The sequence below is a fragment of the Chelonia mydas genome, chromosome 3, assembly GCF_015237465.2.
Source record: "Chelonia mydas isolate rCheMyd1 chromosome 3, rCheMyd1.pri.v2, whole genome shotgun sequence".
Classification (NCBI taxonomy): domain Eukaryota; kingdom Metazoa; phylum Chordata; order Testudines; family Cheloniidae; genus Chelonia; species Chelonia mydas.
This window is the reverse complement of record NC_057851.1, coordinates 1,787,753-1,805,043: the sequence shown is the minus strand read 5'-3', so window position 1 is coordinate 1,805,043 and position 17,291 is coordinate 1,787,753. Positions and strand designations below refer to the sequence as shown.

General features: G+C 58.6%; 1 protein-coding gene across 13 annotated transcripts in view; it reads left to right on the top strand.

Moving 5' to 3' along the window:
• Nucleotides 1-17,291, top strand: part of DNMT3A (DNA methyltransferase 3 alpha) — a 266,976-nt gene that overhangs the window by 211,772 nt on the left and 37,913 nt on the right. For all 13 annotated transcript variants that reach the window (XM_037893680.2, XM_037893678.2, XM_037893677.2 and 10 more), the window contains 9 exons: nt 228-386; nt 499-606; nt 1,213-1,369; nt 2,164-2,313; nt 3,674-3,718; nt 5,631-5,710; nt 13,847-13,959; nt 14,509-14,692; nt 15,379-15,463. In XM_037893680.2, coding sequence (XP_037749608.1) covers nt 228-386; nt 499-606; nt 1,213-1,369; nt 2,164-2,313; nt 3,674-3,718; nt 5,631-5,710; nt 13,847-13,959; nt 14,509-14,692; nt 15,379-15,463 — 1,081 coding nt within the window. The remainder of the gene's footprint in view (nt 1-227; nt 387-498; nt 607-1,212; nt 1,370-2,163; nt 2,314-3,673; nt 3,719-5,630; nt 5,711-13,846; nt 13,960-14,508; nt 14,693-15,378; nt 15,464-17,291) is intronic.

Here is a 17,291-nt window from a genome sequence, read left to right as displayed (position 1 = left end):
TGGCCGCTCTGCATCCCCGCCCCCCTCCCCTGACCTCGCCTGCCCCCCGCCAGCTCCACTGGCCCACACGCATGTATCTCATCCCTGCCCATTCCTGTTCCCCCACACCCCGGCTGTTCCCCTTTCCCCGTGTCCAGCCCCCTGCCTTGCCCCTCCCCGGCAGGCCCAGCTCCGGTTCCGACCGGGGGGCCACTCTCTGACGCTCCGTCTGCTCCCTGGGCCGGCAGGATGGCCGAGGCTTCGGGATCGGTGAGCTGGTGTGGGGGAAGCTGCGTGGATTCTCCTGGTGGCCGGGCCGGATTGTGTCCTGGTGGATGACTGGGCGGAGCCGAGCAGCCGAGGGCACCCGCTGGGTCATGTGGTTCGGAGATGGCAAGTTTTCCGTGGTAAGTGGCAGCGCCAGGCGCCATCTGGGCTGCGGGCTGGCAGTTGTTGGGCGTGCCCTGGTGGACGGGTGCTCTCCTCTCCTCTCACAGCCCCCATCTCTGCTCCTCACAGGTCTGCGTGGAGAAGCTCCTGCCGCTGAGCTCCTTCTCCAACGCCTTCCACCAGGCCACGTACAACAAGCAGCCAATGTACCGCAAAGCCATCTACGAGGTCCTGCAGGTGAGAGCAGCCGGAGAGGGTGCCAGGCACAAGGGCGCCCCTTGCAGTCCCCAGGCCCATCCACCCATGAGCCTTGGATTTGGCCCAGACTGCGGGATTGTGACCATGGGCAGGTCGCTCAGGGTCTCTGGGCGCCCAGCGGGGATCTGCCCTGCCGCCCGAGGGCGGTGAACGCATTACGCAGGGCGAGGCGCTCAGCCACTCGGCGATGGGGGCCAGAGAGAGACTCCCTGGCAGGGAGGTGGTGGAAGGGAAGGGCCCACTTGCCTCTGTCCCATTCATTCAGCTAGGCAGGGCTATGGGTCCTGGAGTTAGACCAACATCTAACCTGCTTCTGCAGTTATCTGCTTGGGCAGCTGCTTCCTCTGCGCCGTGCCCCCTCCTGCTCACCGGGCACCTGCAGCCCGCTCAGGACAGTGGCAGTGGCTGAGATAAGGGGCACTGCCGCGCTCAGCCCCAGCCTGAATGGCAGAGGCTATGTCGGGGCTGGGGACGCAGCAGCACTGTCCTGGCTGCACACAGAGCAGGGAAGAGCCCTGCTGTGGGGAAGGGGAGGCCCCTCTTAGGCTGTGGGCGACTGGCCTGACCCCGGGGCTCGCTGCGCAGGTGGCCAGCAGCAGAGCGGGGAAGATCTTCCCAGCATGCCCCGAGAATGACGAGACAGACACTTCCAAAGCGGTGGAGATCCAGAACAAGCAGATGATCGAGTGGGCCTTGGGGGGCTTCCAGCCGTCTGGTCCCAAAGGCTTGGAGCCACCAGAAGGTAACGGGTTTGTGGGATGGGGCGGATGTAGCTCCAGGCAGGGGGAGCCAGGCTGCGAAATGGGCACTGGGCCATGGGGAGGGGCAATGGGACTCGCCTGCGTGTCCATGGCACCGGGCACATCTACTCCCGAGCGTGCCAACGAGACGCTGTATTTCCCAGCACCGGGGGCACAGTGCCCTTCCCCAACCTTAGGCTGACTTACCTCGGCCGTCCTGTCCCTGGCTCAGTTATCGCCTGAAGCTCTGTCCTACCGGGTCTGGCCACTGCTGTCCTCCTCTTCAGCCTCAAAGGCCAGATTTGGGGCAGCAAAGAGGCTGGCCAGCCCTGCCAGCCTGCCCGTCTCCTGGAGCTCAACTTGTCAGCACTGCCTTGCTCCGCCAGGAGCGGTCCTGGCAGCTGGGAGCGATTTTCCAGTCCCAGCTGCAATCAGAGTCAGGGGAGGTCCCCCGCTTGGCACCTCCCTGTGATCTGCCAACCTCCCCTCCCACCCGCAGCTTGTGGGGTCACTCCTGGCGTGGTATCCGAGAACCCCAGGTAGGGATTAGGGCCCCGCTCTGCAGTGAAATCAGCCAGCTCCCGCCCCAAGGAGCACCCGGCCTTGGCAGGTGGCCACAGAGCGGGGTCAGGGAGCAGTGAAAGGGTGGGGGCCAGCGGCATACGCTGCCACGGGTGTCCCTGGGAAATGCCTGGCAGCCGACTGCTTTGCCCAGCTCCCCCGTGCCCGCTGCGAGGAGCTGGCCCGTACTGCTCTCCTGCGCCCGCTCTAACCGCGTCCCGTTCCCTTTGCGCAGAGGAGCGGAATCCCTACAAAGAAGTTTACACGGAGATGTGGGTGGAGCCAGAAGCAGCCGCTTATCCCCCACCTCCGCCAGCCAAAAAACCAAGGAAAAGCACAACGGAGAAGCCCAAGGTCAAGGAGATCATAGACGAGCGCACCCGAGGTAGCCACCCGCCCGCTGAGGGAGGGCCTCTGGAGAGGGGTGGCTGGCTGGCCCCGGGCAGGGCCACTCCCCACCACTGGCACCGAGCTCAGCTGGCCGGCCGAGGGCCCAGCTTCCCACTAGCCGCCACTGCAGCTACAGAGCAGCATTTCCCATGGTGCAGCTGGCATCGCGCCCCTCCCCCGTCCTGAGAGCAGACCCCACCCCTTTGCGGAGGCACCCCACTGGCCCAGGGGGGCTGCAGGGCTCTGTCTGCTGGCCCTGGGGAGCATTAGTGCCTCCCAAGGCCAGCCTGAGAACTAGAGCTGCCCAAGCCTACCTCCCAAATCCCCTTCTTGATCTGCGGCTAGCCCCCCGAGCCAGGCCGCTGTGGGCCCAGGCTTCTCCAGTGATTGAACCACCCCTGCCCCTTCGGGGAGTTGGAATCTGGTTTTGAACCCCTAGCCCAGGACGGCTCCAGCTTTTCCTGGACAGGGGTTGCCTCTGGACTTGGGTTAAGCCCCACCAGAGCTGCTCTGCGAGGCCTCATTCTCACTAGCCGGGCAAGGGAGGGGGTGAGGAGAGAAGTGGGGGCTGCCACCCCAGTGCAGAGTAATGGACCCCCAAAGTAGCTCCTCTCTCCCCTCAGTCACCCAGGGGAGAGAAGACAGAGAGAGCCTGGCTGCCGTCTCCCTAAGAGAACTGGCCCCTGTGTCTCCATGCTCACACATTGCCCTGCCACTGGAGGGCAGCACTGGCTCTGTGTGTAGCCCTGGTGACTGGTGCCCAGCGGCCCTGGACACTAAACCTCCTACCCAGAGAGCAGGTGCAGCCTGGGCCTGGCCAGTGCCTGGCCAGCGTCTCAGCCCCGCCCCTTGGCCGAGTGCAGTCTTCACACCCATTCTGCCCCTCGTGTCTCTGCAGAGATCACCAGCAAGGGGCCTGGCTCCTCTCCCACTGGGAACTGCTCTGAGACCCCCACTCGTCTCCTATGGCCCTGGAGCAGCCTGGGCCTGGCTGGACCCGAACGAGGGCCCGGATCCCACTTCTGCTCCTCCTGGCTCCTCCCTGGGCAGCAGGATCTGTGTCCCCCGCGCACTGCCCCATCTCTGGGTACACTGTCATTTGCGTTGCGTCCGGGACCCCGCACCCCCAGGGGGCAGGAGGAGAAGGGGCTGGAATTCCCACCCTGCCCCATGTCAGGGCTGAGTGGCCGAGGCCTGGCTAGGGAAAGACCCTTCTCTCGGGCCCTGGAGAAACTCCCGCTCTTTCCTTACGAGCTGCCCGTGGGCCGGCGCAGAGCATCCTGTCCCGTTGTGCGTAACCCAGCCGCCCTCCAGGCCCCCTGTGATCTGCCTGACTTCTTCTTTCGCTCCCCCAGAGCGGCTTGTTTATGAGGTTCGCCAGAAATGCAGGAACATCGAAGGTGAGTGTGTGTGAGCAGGGAGGTGCCTAGCACCCACTGCTGTCCCCAGACATCCCTAGAGAGGGGACATCAGTCAGCCTCAGCCTCCCCCTTGGCCGCACGCTGTCCTGCGCTTAGAGAGAGACTGTGGTGGCGGTGAGGCAGGAAGGGAGCCAGTTGGCAGAGACACCTCCTGGTTTGCACCCGACTGGCATGCAGCGGTGCGGACCGTGGCCATCCTGTCGGATGGAAGGGCTGTCCTGGGGACACGCGCGTGGCACTACCGGGAGTGGCTGCGTGTGTTGCATTCCCACACCGATGGGAACATCAGGGGAGCACCCCTGAGGCAGATGGCAGAGATGTGGTTAGAGACAGGAGACTGGACTAGAAGGCAGTTGGCTCCATGCTACTCAGTGTCTTCAGCACTGGTCTGAAAGAAAATCTCAGGTCTTTGCTGGTGAAGTTAGGAGATGACGCAGCCATTGGCGGGGGGTAACGAGTGCCGGGGCAGTCAGTGCAGAGCGAGCGGGATTGCTGGGTAAGCTGGGCCCATTCAAACACAGTGTGTGCAATCCAGGCACTGCCAAGGTCTCCGGGTAGGAGCCAGGGACACGGGCCATGTGCACAGAACGGGGGCTGTCTGCTGGAAAGCAGTGCCTGGAAATGATATAAGAGTGACAGCGTGCAAGCAACTGTATAAGAGTGCCCAGGGTGATGCCTTAGCAAGCCTTGGCTGTGTAACCAGAGGAGTAGCAAGGAGAAGCCCAGAGATCTTCTCTCTGTACACGGCATTGGGGAGACGCTGCTGGAATTCGGTGTCCCGTTCTGGGGGTCACATTTTTAAAAGGATGTTGAAAAATTGCAGCGGGTGCAGAAAAGAGCGGCCCAAAGCAGGCGGACAGGGCTGGAGAAAACACCCTCCAGCGAGAGACTTGGAGTGCTGTCTGTTTAGCTGACCAGGAAGAAGATTGAGAGGTGACTTGGTTACAGTGTGTAAGTGCTTTCCCAGGGAGAACTCACCAGGTCCTAGAGGGCTCTTTCCTCTAGCGGAGACAGGCAGCGGAGAGCCAGTGGCTGGGAGCTGGAGCCAGACCAAACGAGAAATAAGGTGCAAATCTGTAACAGTGCGTGGAATTAACCGGGGAGGGGGGGACTCCCAAGGGCAGTGGGGAATTCTCCGCGGCTTGGCGTCTCTAAATGCAGACTGGCTGCCTTGCTGGCAGGTGCATTAGCCAAACACACGTTACTGGGGTAACTGGCTGGAGTACAGTGGCCTTGGATATGCACATGTCAGGTGGGGTGATCTAACGGTCTTTCCGGCCTTGCACTCTGCGACTCTTGTTTACTTGACCTGAAAGAAGGATACGAGACTTGCTCCTGGCTCTGCGTGGGGCCGATGGCTTGTTCACCTCGCAAAGGCAGAACAAGACCCAGTGGCTAGAAACTGAAGTTAGACAAATCCAGGCTAGGAATAAGGAGCAGAGTTTTAACAGGGAGAGAAGGGTAACGAACGACTGGAGCAAGCCACCAGCGGCTGTGGGGAATTTGCTGTCACTTGAATGCTTTAGCTTAGCCCTGGGGGTCTGTCAAAGGGATGCACTCTACCTCCACTGCAGCTTGTGGGCTGGAGGCAGGAATCGCTGGCTGGAGTCTCTGCCCGGTGTGATGCAGGACATCGGATGACCCTTCCTACCTTAAAGTGTGTGACCTTCCGGGCTCCTCTTGTGGCTAGTGGGTGTGGAGTCTGCCGGGGCTCACACTGACTCGTTCGGGAAGCCATGCTGGCAGTGCAGCATGGCGTCGGTTCCTGGGAGCTTGGGGTGCTCTGGACCAAGTAGCTGGGACACAGAGTGAGGGAGAGGGGATGGAGGTGAGGCTGAGAAGCCCCCATTGTACGTAACACTCTTGCCTTTTCTACTCTCCCCCTCCCCAGATATCTGCATTTCTTGTGGAAGCCTCAACGTAACCCTGGAACACCCTCTCTTTATCGGAGGAATGTGCCAAAACTGCAAGGTATGGGGTGGGGGGAGCCTTCTTGTCTCTGTAGGCTGGCCTGGCCCCCAGCCTCCCTGGGCGTTCCAGGCCAGACACGAGCAAAGCCGCGTGTGCACTTTGATCATCCAGTTCTGCTCTGCAGAGGGGCGAGACCCGAGCTTCAGGCCTCAGCTGCAGTGAGGCCAGTGCCCCCCGGGCCTCCCAAGCTAACCTGAGGCCTCTCTCCCCTGTGTGGGCACCTTCTTCTTCGAGTGATGGTCCCTGTTGCATTCTGCTGAGGGGTCACGCATGTGCAAGTAGGAGTGTCCGTTGGTCAGCGCACGCGCCCTGCCTTCACCTCAGGGTTTCATCCAAGGCAATAAAGTGCGGGGCGCATGAACCGGGTCTCCAGTTCCTTCTCATCGCTGCGTGGTCCAGGCCAGAGCTGCTAGTGTCCTCTCGTCTCTGACATACTGGCAAATAACAGTTCAGAATTGTAGATAGTTTTCTTCCAGCTTTTGCTGTTTTTAACATAGTGTCGTTTTTAGGAATAATTTTAGTAGAACTGAGGCCTTTGTGGAATCTGTTTACCAGTTCCCCTTCCCCAGCACCCACGTGCGGAAAGTGGATTGTACCAAAGATGCCAGGATTCAGTTTGGCACCTCCTGCCTGCGTTCCTTCTCGGTCAGCAACGAGCAGCAGTGGAGTCACTGCTGCTTGGGAGAGGCCCACACTGCATCCAGGTGCTGTATCTGCCCATCCTTCCCACGCTGTACCCAAGGAGGCCGGGCTCTCCGCCTCAAGAAGCGCCTCATGGAGGTCGCCATGAGCCCTTGGTTGGAACCAGGCTGGGGAACTGCCCCATACATTGGCCTGAGAAACCCAGGAGTGCTCCTCCAGCTATGGAGATACAGTCCTGCTTCACTGGTACCACTGCTTCGGACCAGGTGCCAGGGCCTAGCTGGGAGGCAGGGAAGCATGGTCCTGCTTTGAGCAGGGGGTTGGACTAGATGACCTCCTGAGATCTCTTCCAACCCTAATCTTCTATGATACGCATGACAGTAAGTCTTCCTCCAGGCCTAAGAAGGACGATGCACCTTCCACAAGTACCGGCCACGGAGAAGCGGGGCGTTCCAAGGTGCACAAGCATGCCAAAACATCACGCAGACCAGCGGATCCACTGGCACCGAGCACCCAGTCGTGCATGCCCTCAATGTCGGCCTCCCTTAAGACAAGGGCTCCGTCAACTCCGGGACAGTCCTCCACTCCAGTGCCGGTTCTGGCCATGGAACGAGTACCGTTAACACCGGGGGGATTGGAGGAAACAGCGGAACCACATCAACTGTTTGCTTTAAGAGAACTGAGATCTCCACACCTTCCTCCACCCTCCGCATCTAGGGAGGTCCGATCTCCTATCCAGGACTTACTCAGTCAAGTCATGCTGCGATTCATCCTTCAACGGTTTTCACACTTCCAACAGTACCACCTTTGGAACCGGGATCCGAGTTCTCACCATGGGAGGATTCCGACGGAGGACAAGGGCTGCCCAGTCCCTACCACCGGTACGGGTACCCGAAAGGACCACCAGTGTCGTGGCTGTATCTTTCTCTCCAACAGCTGGGAGGTCATTGGTTTCCCTCACCATGGAGCCCTCTGCAGCATCCACTGGATCAGTCCTGCTGGCTCTATTGGGGATCCTGGCCTCTGTACCCACCCTCAGAAGCCACCCGTTTGGCAAGGGAGGTTTCACCCCCATCCCCGCTCAGGGTGCACTTGGGCAGGTGCTCCGAAGCAGTTGTGGGGGACAAACTGCTCAGTCCGGTTCTGCCAGTACTTTCGGAGCAAGAGCATTTCCCAACGTCCTCTCCAGATGCTACAGTAACCTCACTCCCTCTCGCCTCCAGATGACTTTTGGCAGTTCCCAGAACTCCTGTGAAGAGTGGCAGACGGCCTTCATATTCTGCTGGAGGGAGTATGAGACAAGCAGCACCAGGTCCTGGACACCCTTTATTCCTCGGTGCCGAGCAGGGTTGCTCTGCCAATCAACGATGCCATTCTCCAACCAGCTCGAACTGTTTGGCCTACCCTGGCCACTTGCATGCCTACCTCCCAGGGGGCAGGGAAGAGAGGCTACGTACCGGCCAAGGGATTGGAGTTTCTTTTTTCACACCCCCACCCAGTTCTCTCATGGTGCAACAGAACAGCCCAGACAGCAACACCCATGCTCCACCCCGTCGCATAAGGAGGGCAAATGCTTAGACCTTCTGGGACGCCAGGTCTTCTCTTGAGCTAGCCTCCAATTTCAAACTACCAGGCCTTGCTGGCCAAATCTGACTTCCTCAACTACGGAAAGTTGGAGGACTTTACTGAAAGGCTCCTCAGCAAGGTCGAGCATGTTTCCAGTCTATCCTAGAGGAGGGCAAACAGCACTACAGTCGGCTCTAGACGCTGCAGATCCTCTTCACACTCCATGGCCATGGGCACTGTCATGCGGAGGGAATCGTGGCTGCGCACATCCAGTTTACCCAGGGAGGTGCAAATACCATTGAGGAGCTCCAGTTCCATGAGTCACAGTGGTTGAAGCTGAAGACTGACAATTCCCTCCACTTCCTCGAGGATTCCAGAATCACACTTCGATCGCTGGGTATTTGTGCACTTGCACCCAAGCAGAACTTCTACCACCCACCACCTACTCAAGACTCCCCAGTTCTTCCACCAGAGACCATACGAACCTCCTCGGAAGTGCCAGAAGACCTGACGATCCCACCCTCCAGGCCCCCTTCCCAGACTTCAGCATCTCACATTCAAACCTCTCAGAAACAATATTTCTGAGTGTCAACCACCATGCCAACTGCCATGCAACCAACCCATCCCCTTCGGGTGAGTCTAGCACTCTTCTTACCAGTTTGGAGTGCAATAACAACAGACAAGTGGGTCCTGTATGCCATCCGCTATGGCTATACAATCGAGTTCACCCTAAGGTACCACATCCACATCCCCCACCCCGATCCCTCCTCAGGGACCACTCTCACGACAGCATCCTTGCCTTAGAAGTGACCCTTTACTGCAAAGGGGAGTGAGGGAGTGCATTTCTCCAAGCTATCAGGGCACGGGGTTCTATTCCACTTACTTCCTGGTACCCAAGAAGAATGGCAGATGGAGACCAATCCTGGATCTCAGTCGCTTCAACTACTTCATCCAGCAGCCCAAGTTCCGTATGGTCGCTTTAGCGGCCAACATACTATCGCTAGAGAAAGGCACGTGCTTTTCGGCTCTCGATATGCAGGACCCCTAGTGTCACATAGGCATGTAACCCACAGAAAATTCCCAAGGTTCATGGTAGGCCCTCAGCATTTTCAGTACAGGGTCCTGCCATTTGGACTCACCACTGCTCCCCGTAGCGGCCCACCGGTCCTTATATTCCCCATCTCGACTAGCAGCGCAATCCAGAGACGAGACTCGGATCTCGACCTCCATGGTGCTCAGTCTCTTTTCCTCCCTGGGAGTCAATGTCAACATCGAAAAATCAATTTTGATTCCCACACAGCCCCAAGACTTCATAGGGGCCTCCATCAACTCGGTCACAGCCAGAGCTTACCTAGCAAGGGATAGGTTCCAGCCTCTGCGGGAACATGTTGACTGGGTAGTCAACAGTCCACCTGTCCCGGTCAGGACTTGCTTATCCCTCCTTGGCCACATGGCATCCTGCACATATGTCACCGCCTTCGCTCACCTCCACCTTCACTGTCTGCAGATGTCGCTCCGGGGGGTTTACTCGTTGTGATGGGGTGTACCTACCGCATCCTGGCCCAGAAAGGGTTAACTGTGCATTGCAGGATGAGACGGCCATGTCCCCTCCACCCCTGATGGGCATGCTTAGCCTGGAGGCAAGATATAAAAGCAGCAGCTCTGCTCAGTCTAGGCAGGCTGCTGAAGGGGAAGGGTGCAGATTGCAGGCTCTCTCCCAGGAGCTGCTACAGGCCCAAACCACAGAGCCAAGGCGCGCCGAGCCCCAGATGGATTCCAGGCTGCTTGTGGAATCCAGAGAAGGGAGCCATCAGCAGCTGCACTGGCCGAGGACCCCAGAGACCCGGGGGAACCATGGACCACCGCTGAAGAAGACAGGGTAGGAAGCAGCCCGGGGGATTTAGACACGGCTCCGGTTGGAGAACCGAAGAACAGGTTAGCGTGTTTCGGGCGGATCCCCACTGACTCAGAGGGCCCAGGTCCTCCTACCCCAAGTGCCACACACCCTTAGGTGGTGCTCCACATCCCCAGTGGGCCAAAAGGCCACACAGCCCCTCGGAGGTGGGCAGCTTTATTGACTCCAGCCAGTAGGCCACGCAGCCCTATAAGGAAGGATCGCTCTATTGACGCCGGCCACTGAGCCATGTAGTCCCATGAGGAAGAGCGACTCCGGCCACTAGGCCGTACTAGCACATGTTATGGTCAGGGTCACCAGCATAGGAGCTAACCGGCTGCGGCACAGCCTCTCCCTGTCTTCTGACGAGCTGTGACCTGACACCCCGTGACGGGTGTTACCTACCCCACGACACGCATGCACACTACGTGCCACAGGCCTTATGCTGTCAGTCCCCCCCGAGGTGCTCTCTTCCCTCCTGGGGTGAATGGACCCGCGGCAGGTGTCTACAGGGATCCCCATCCTCCCTGACAGGACAGTCAGCACGGATGCGTCCCTCACAGGATGGGGAGCGCACATGGCCTAGCCCGTGACGCAAGGGACACGGACCCCTCGGGAATTCAGGATGCACATCAACCTTCTGGAACTCCAGGCAGTACGGCGAGCGCGGCGAACATTTCTCCCATCGCTCGCATGATGTTCTCATCGTCTCAGACACCACCACCACCATCTGTTACATCACAGACCCGGGGCAGGAGGTCTGTGTGCGGACGTGGTGAGTCTGTGGGATTGGTGCGTTGCCCACAAGAGCCTGTTGTCGGCAGCCTGTCTTCCAGGGACTCCGAACATGATTGCAGACTCCCAGCCGAAGAGTCATCTCCGTCACAAGTGAGAGCTGCACGACTTCATAGCAAACGATATCTTCAGCCAGTGCAGGACTCCTACCAGAGGCCTCTTCGCCTCCCACAGCAACAACAGCACGCAGCACGTACTGCTCAAGGCAATGCCTCATCCTCCACTGGTTAGACCAGATCAGCTCCTCCTCCCCCTCTTCCACTCTTTCCACCAGTCCTCCACAAGATCAGACAGGAAAGGGCCCCATTCTGGCCACCCCAGTTTTGGTTTCCCAACCTTCTCCTTATGTCGGTCCGTCCCTCATTTCCCCTACCCGCAACACAACCGCAGGATCAGACACCCCGATCCACAGACACGTTACCTCAGAGCTTGGTATTTGGATGGGCATCTTCTCTAGAACGGATGTGTATGTTGGCGGGGCATGATGGCCTTTTGAGCAGCAGGAAGGAGTCCACAAGGCATTCCTGTTGGACCAAGGGGAATCGCTTGGCCTTTTGGTCCCAGCAAAAGGGCTTTCTTCTGAGGAAGTGGGCATTTCTCTTCTTTTGGACAGCCTCCTGTCCTTGGAGATGTCGGGGCTCTCCCTCAGTTCTCTCAAGGTTCACGTAGTGGCGGTCAGCGCCTTCCACCGCCTCATGGAAGGACACTCCGTATTTACACGTCTGTTGACTACCAGGTTTTGGAAAGGTCTCCTCAGGACTTTCCCACCCATACAGCTTGTCACCCCCAGTGGGACCTCAACCTCGTTCTAGCAGCATTAATGAAACCGCCCTTCAAGCCTCTGGTTTCATGCTGTATGTTCTTCCTCTCCATGAAAGTCGCCTTCCTAGTGGCTGTCACTTTGGCGAGAAGGGTAGGCAAACTGGGGGCCACAATGGAGGACCCCCCTTTCACCACGTTCCATAAGGACAAAGTCTTCCTGCGCCTGCACCCCAAGTTTCCACCAAAGGTCATAGCTCAGTTTCATCTCAATTACCCCATACGCTCACCTGCTTTCTTCCCAAAGCCTCACGCCTTGGCAGAGGAGCGGCACCTTCACTCCCTCGATGTCCGCAGGGCTCTGACTTTCTACTTGCCGAGGACCAGACGTATCAGAAGGTCCCCTAGACTAGCGTTCCTCAAACTTGGGTCCACCGTGTCCCCAGGCCACACTGATCAACTCTTCCTCCTCCCTCCCAGTGCATCAGGGGCCCAGGGCTAAGGCAGGCTCCCTACCTGCCATGGTTCTGCGCGGCTTCCGGAAGCAGCCGCCAGCTCCTTGCGGCCCCTAGGCTCATGGGCGGCCAAGGAGGCTCCGCACACTGCCCCTGCCCGAGTGTCGGCTCCGCAGCTCCCGTTGGCTGGGAACCGTGACCACTGGGAGCTGTGGGGACGGTGGGTGTGCCACAAGGGCAGCGCGCAGAGCCTCCCTGGCTGCCGATGAGCCTAGGGCCTGCGGGGACCCGTCAACCGCTTCCTGGGAGCCACGGTAAGCGCTGCCAGGACTCCGCACCCCAAACCCTCTCCTGTACCCCAACCACCTGCCCCAGCCCGGAGTCGCTTCCCACACCCAAAGTACTTTCCAGAGCCTACACTCTGAACGCCCCCCCAACCCCTTTCCCCAGCCCGGAGTCCCCTCCCGCATGCAAACTTCTTCCCAGAGCCTACACGCCGCACCCCCCCATGCCCCAACCCTCTGCCCCAGCCCTGAGCTCCCTCCTGCACCTCAGCCTCCAGCCCAGAGTCCCCTCCCACACCCAAACTCCTTCCCAGAGCCCACCCTCTGAACCCCCCCTACATGCCCCAACCCCCTTCTCCAGCTCTGAGACCCCTCCTGCATCCTTGCCCCAGCCCGGAGTGCCCTCACACACCCAAATTCCTTCCCAGATCCCACACTCTGCACCCCCCCACACCCAACTCCCCTGCCCCAACCCAGAGCCCCCTCCTACACCCCAAACCCCTACCCCAGCCTGGTGAAAGTGAGTGAGGGTGGGAGAGAGCGAGCGACGGAGGGCAGATGGAGCGAGCAGGGGTGGGGCCTCAGTGAAGGGGCAGGGCAGGGGCGCCATCGAAAATTTTTTTATCAAAGTGGGGGTCCTGAGGTTGCTTATGTTTGAGAACCGCTGCCCTAGACCATTTATCGCAATAGCTGAGAGGCTTAAGGGGCAGGTAATCTCCACGCAGAGGATTTCCAAGGGGATTTCGCGGTGTATTACATTCTGCTGTCCACTGACGGGACTTGGAGTGAGAGCCCAGACTCCCCGATGCGTCACTTCCAGACACACATGGAGTTCGCTGCCCGCAGCGCCTTGGTATGGGACTCTGCGATGGATGCCTCGTGCTGCATGGCTGTCCTCCCTTCCTCCCTTCCACCCTGCAAATAATCACCCTCGGTGAAATGCAGTAGGGGCCAGCACTCGAAGAGGAGGAGGTTACTTACCTGTAACTGGAAGTTCTTTGCGTTGTGTGGTCCCTCGCTGGATTCCACTTCCCGCCGCTGCTGCGGATCTGTTGGATCTGCGGTGGAGAAGGAACTGGGGTTGGTCCCCGCCTGCCATCACCTCGGTCAAAACCATGAGGTGAAGCCAGGGTGCGTACGCAGACCAACCGACACTCTGGCTTTCAAATGCTCCAGCTCTGGGCGCACAACGTATGCGTAACCCCTCAGTGATATGCAGGTGGGGACCACACATCTCGAAGAGCCTCCCATTGCAGGTGAGTAACCTCCTCTTCTCATAGACTCATAGAATATCAGGGTTGGAAAGGACCTCAGGAGGTCATCTAGTCCAACCCCCTGCTCAAAGCAGGACCGATCCCCAATTTTTGCCCCAGATCCCTAAATGGCCCCCTCAAGGATTGAACTCGCAACCCTGGGTTTAGCAGACCAATGCTCAAACCACTGAGCTATCCCTCCCTCCCTCTTCCTGGGTTTCCATCCCTTTGTTGCCTTCAAGCATTTCTTGGTCCTTTTAGCCCTCTGCTCGAAGAATTTCCCCTCGAGGCAGGCTCCCCGCAGCAGGCCAGCCTGGCAGCAGGGGTTCAGCTGCAGGGGTTCTGCTCCCTAGCCCAGCAGGGCAGCCCGAGGGTGGGTTACTCCCCGTGGCCAGATGCAGAGCTCTGCATCTGTGATGTGGGCCGTCCCCCCGAGTGGAGGGGTGCGGAGGGGACACAGCGTTCACTCCCCTCTCACTGTCCCCCAGAACTGCTTCCTGGAGTGCGCGTACCAGTACGACGACGACGGCTACCAGTCGTACTGTACGATCTGCTGTGGTGGCCGTGAGGTGCTCATGTGCGGAAACAACAACTGCTGCAGGTGGGTGTGGCGCGCTTAGCCGGGCTGGGACCCCGGGGCGCTCAACCAGCTGCACCGGCCCTGCGCTGGGGGACGGGAGGGGCTCAGCCCCACGCTTCTGTCTGGGCTTGGGCAGGAACATGCGGCCAGCCACTGCCCCAGGAAGGACGCGTTGAGACCTACAGCCGGTTTTCCCTCCCGCTCCAGGGCCCCCGCAGCCAGGCCAGTCAGTGATGAAGGGACCAGAGAGACCTTGGGGACATGTGAGATGGTGATGCCGGACCCTGGGGCAAAGACCAGCACTCTGGCTGTGTGCCAGCTGGCCTGGGCCCTGAGCCCCAGCGGGCTCAGACTGGCACCTGTGGGTTGCCTTCCTAGCTCAGCACGGTCCTGCCCCCTGCAGTTAGGGGACGGCAAGGGAGGGAGCGGGGAGGGGTCGCACTCGGCCCCCGCTGGGGAGCTGTGCTCCTGCAGGCCGCGGAGGCGAGGAGTACCCCCCCACGCACCCCCCTGGAACAGAGGTGGGGCAGTAAATGGGCTGAAGCGTCTCCCCTTCCCCCTGGATCTCAGGTGCTTCTGTGTGGAGTGTGTGGACCTGCTGGTGGGACCAGGTGCAGCCCAGGCAGCCATCAAGGAGGACCCCTGGAACTGCTACATGTGCGGCCACAAGGGCACCTACGGGCTGCTGAGGCGAAGAGACGACTGGCCCTCGCGCCTCCAGATGTTCTTCGCCAATAACCATGACCAAGAATTTGTGAGTATGTGGCAGCGCTGCCCGGTCCCCCCGGGGGCTCGGCCCGGCGGCTCCCCAGAGTCACGGCACAGCAGAGTCTCCCCGCAGCCCTGCACCTGCTGCCGCTTGCTTCCGAGGGGCCTGGGCTGAGCACGCCCAGCGGGGCTGCCAGGGCTGTCGCTGGGCTGGGTCCCAGATCATCCCGGACATGCGGGACTCCCAGGGACCTCCGGGGTCCTCGAGTCCAGGCCCTGCTGTTGCAGGCAGCACCCTCATGGCGTCCGCTTCGTGAGCTCTCCGGAGTCCCTCGGCGAGCGTCTTCGCCCCCCACGCCTCCTGCTGGGAGGCTGCTCGGGAGCCTCCCTCCTCCCCTGGCTACAAACCTTCTCCTCTCCGGCCAGAGCGGCCCAGCTTGGGCTGGCATTGTCCTTTAGCTACCAAGCGCTGCCCCACCGACGTGTGTGTCTAGACAGTGGTCAGTTCCCCGCTCAGCAAGCCCAGCGCCTGGCGTCTCCACTCCTAGGAGAGCGCAGCAGGGAGGTCCCCGCATTGCATGGAGCTCCAGCCGTGATTAGCTCCCCCCGTAAGAGCTGGGATGGGACCCATCCGGGAGTTGGGAGCCCCGTTCATGTCCGAGGGGACTGTCTAGGGGAGCGTTTCTTGTGCCCCCCCGTCTCTCATGCTGGGCTGTGTGTGTGTGTTTTAAGGACCCACCAAAGGTTTATCCGCCGGTCCCGGCTGAGAAGAGGAAGCCCATCCGAGTGCTCTCTCTCTTCGATGGAATTGCCACAGGTGGGTTAACAAGAGGGAGCTGAGTGGCACTAGGGTTCTGCTGTCCGCCTCCATGCTTACAGCACCCCAGTACAGCCCCACAGCCTGGCAACCATGGGGCGGCCGTGACCCACCAGCACAGCCCAGCCCACTTCACAGCATGCAGAGGGCAAGGGGGAGCAGAAGCGCTCTGGCTTAGCACCAGGGCAGTGCATGACCCAGCTGGTAGGTTCTCAGTAGCAGAACGCGATCCTGGGTTCTAAACCTAGCGTGCAGGATGGGTGTTTGGCCCAGACAGCGAGTACCAAGTGTGGGCTATTGCTTCACCTGTCTCTCGCAGCTCTGCAGAAGGGCCCCGCAACCCCCAAGATCATAGAACATTTTGCATCAACTGTGGCTACCAGTTTCAAACTAAGTCCCTGATTTTGGGTGCTCCCAACTCAAGACACTTTTGGCCTGGTTGCTCAGAGAGGCTGAGGATCCACAGCCACCGGGCCAGGCCGTCTGAAATCAGCTCCAAGGTGGCCTCATTGTCCTGCCCGTCATATTTCAAAGAGGGGTGAGCCCAGGTTTCCAGCAGGGGGCTGTGTAATTAGATTTGGCCTTTCCACACCCTTGGGAGTGTCAAAGTCAGATTCAGGACTCACATAATTTGTCAGACCACTCTGTTTATTAGCAAAGCACTTTGCCAATGCACCCAGATATATGTGAGCCAACTGCAAAAAGCTCAGGCCAACCCATTTGTATAGACAAGCCAAACCAATCCAACATAGGAGACAAAAGGAAGCAGAAACTGACAAATATACATACATATCTTACTTGCATACTAACGTTTACCAATCTCCTAGCTCAGTAGGAGCTCTAAATTAATTAGTTTGAGGACCCATTCTCTCACACTCCTTAATGTTTCTCTTCCTGACAACTATATTTCAACAAACCCTTCAAGTAGCATTTCTTTAATGAATTATAATTTCAATATAATTCATTCTACTTTCACAATCCCTCCTTTTGGTCAAGCTACGCAATGACCAACAATGACTGGGTTCCACATATCAATCGTTCTTTATCTCTTTGTTCATCAGTGATATTTAAAATCATCAAATTAGCCCTCTGGTTTGGGGCAGCTATCTGTGTAGCATGCCTGACACAATTTTGGATACAACAGGAAAGTAACTGAAAACATACAAAAATTATTAGGATTCCAAACAGGAGAGTTAGGGCTCCCTGAAACAACCAGTTTCCTACGCCAGAGAAATTGAAAAGGTTACTTAGCCACTTCCATAAAGAACTTGGCTCTTTGTGGGGAAGATATGCGATTTGTTCTAAGTGGCTAGCACGATCTATTACCTCGTTGGTGTTGTCTGGTATATACACACAGCAGTCTTTTCCAATGAGAGCACAAGTCCCTCCTTTTGCCACGAGCACTATGTCCAATGCCTGACGGTTTTGGAGGGCCATCTGTCGGATTGCCCGTTTCTTTGGCCAGGGCTCTTAAACTTTCTCCGGTTTCATTTGCCATTATTTCAGCTACTGCTTGTAACCTTAGGAGCCTTTTTGCATGGTGTATTACTCCCCCTAATGGTATGAAGGAACCGCCAATGGCCTCTTCCCAGGTTAAGGGGCTTATGTTATTTACATACCATTGGGCATCTGTTAAGTCCCTTCTTTTTTGCCTGAAATTGCGGAGGCGTTCTCGGGAAGGTTCCTAGCACTCAGAATTGTGGGAAGAGTTGGGCGGGATAACAGATTCCTGACCAATTAGCTGGTAGTGTGGTATAAGCTCTGGTCCCACACACCCAGAGATGGCCTATTAAGGCCGGGAAGGGTCGGTTGCACCCATTTGTCATAT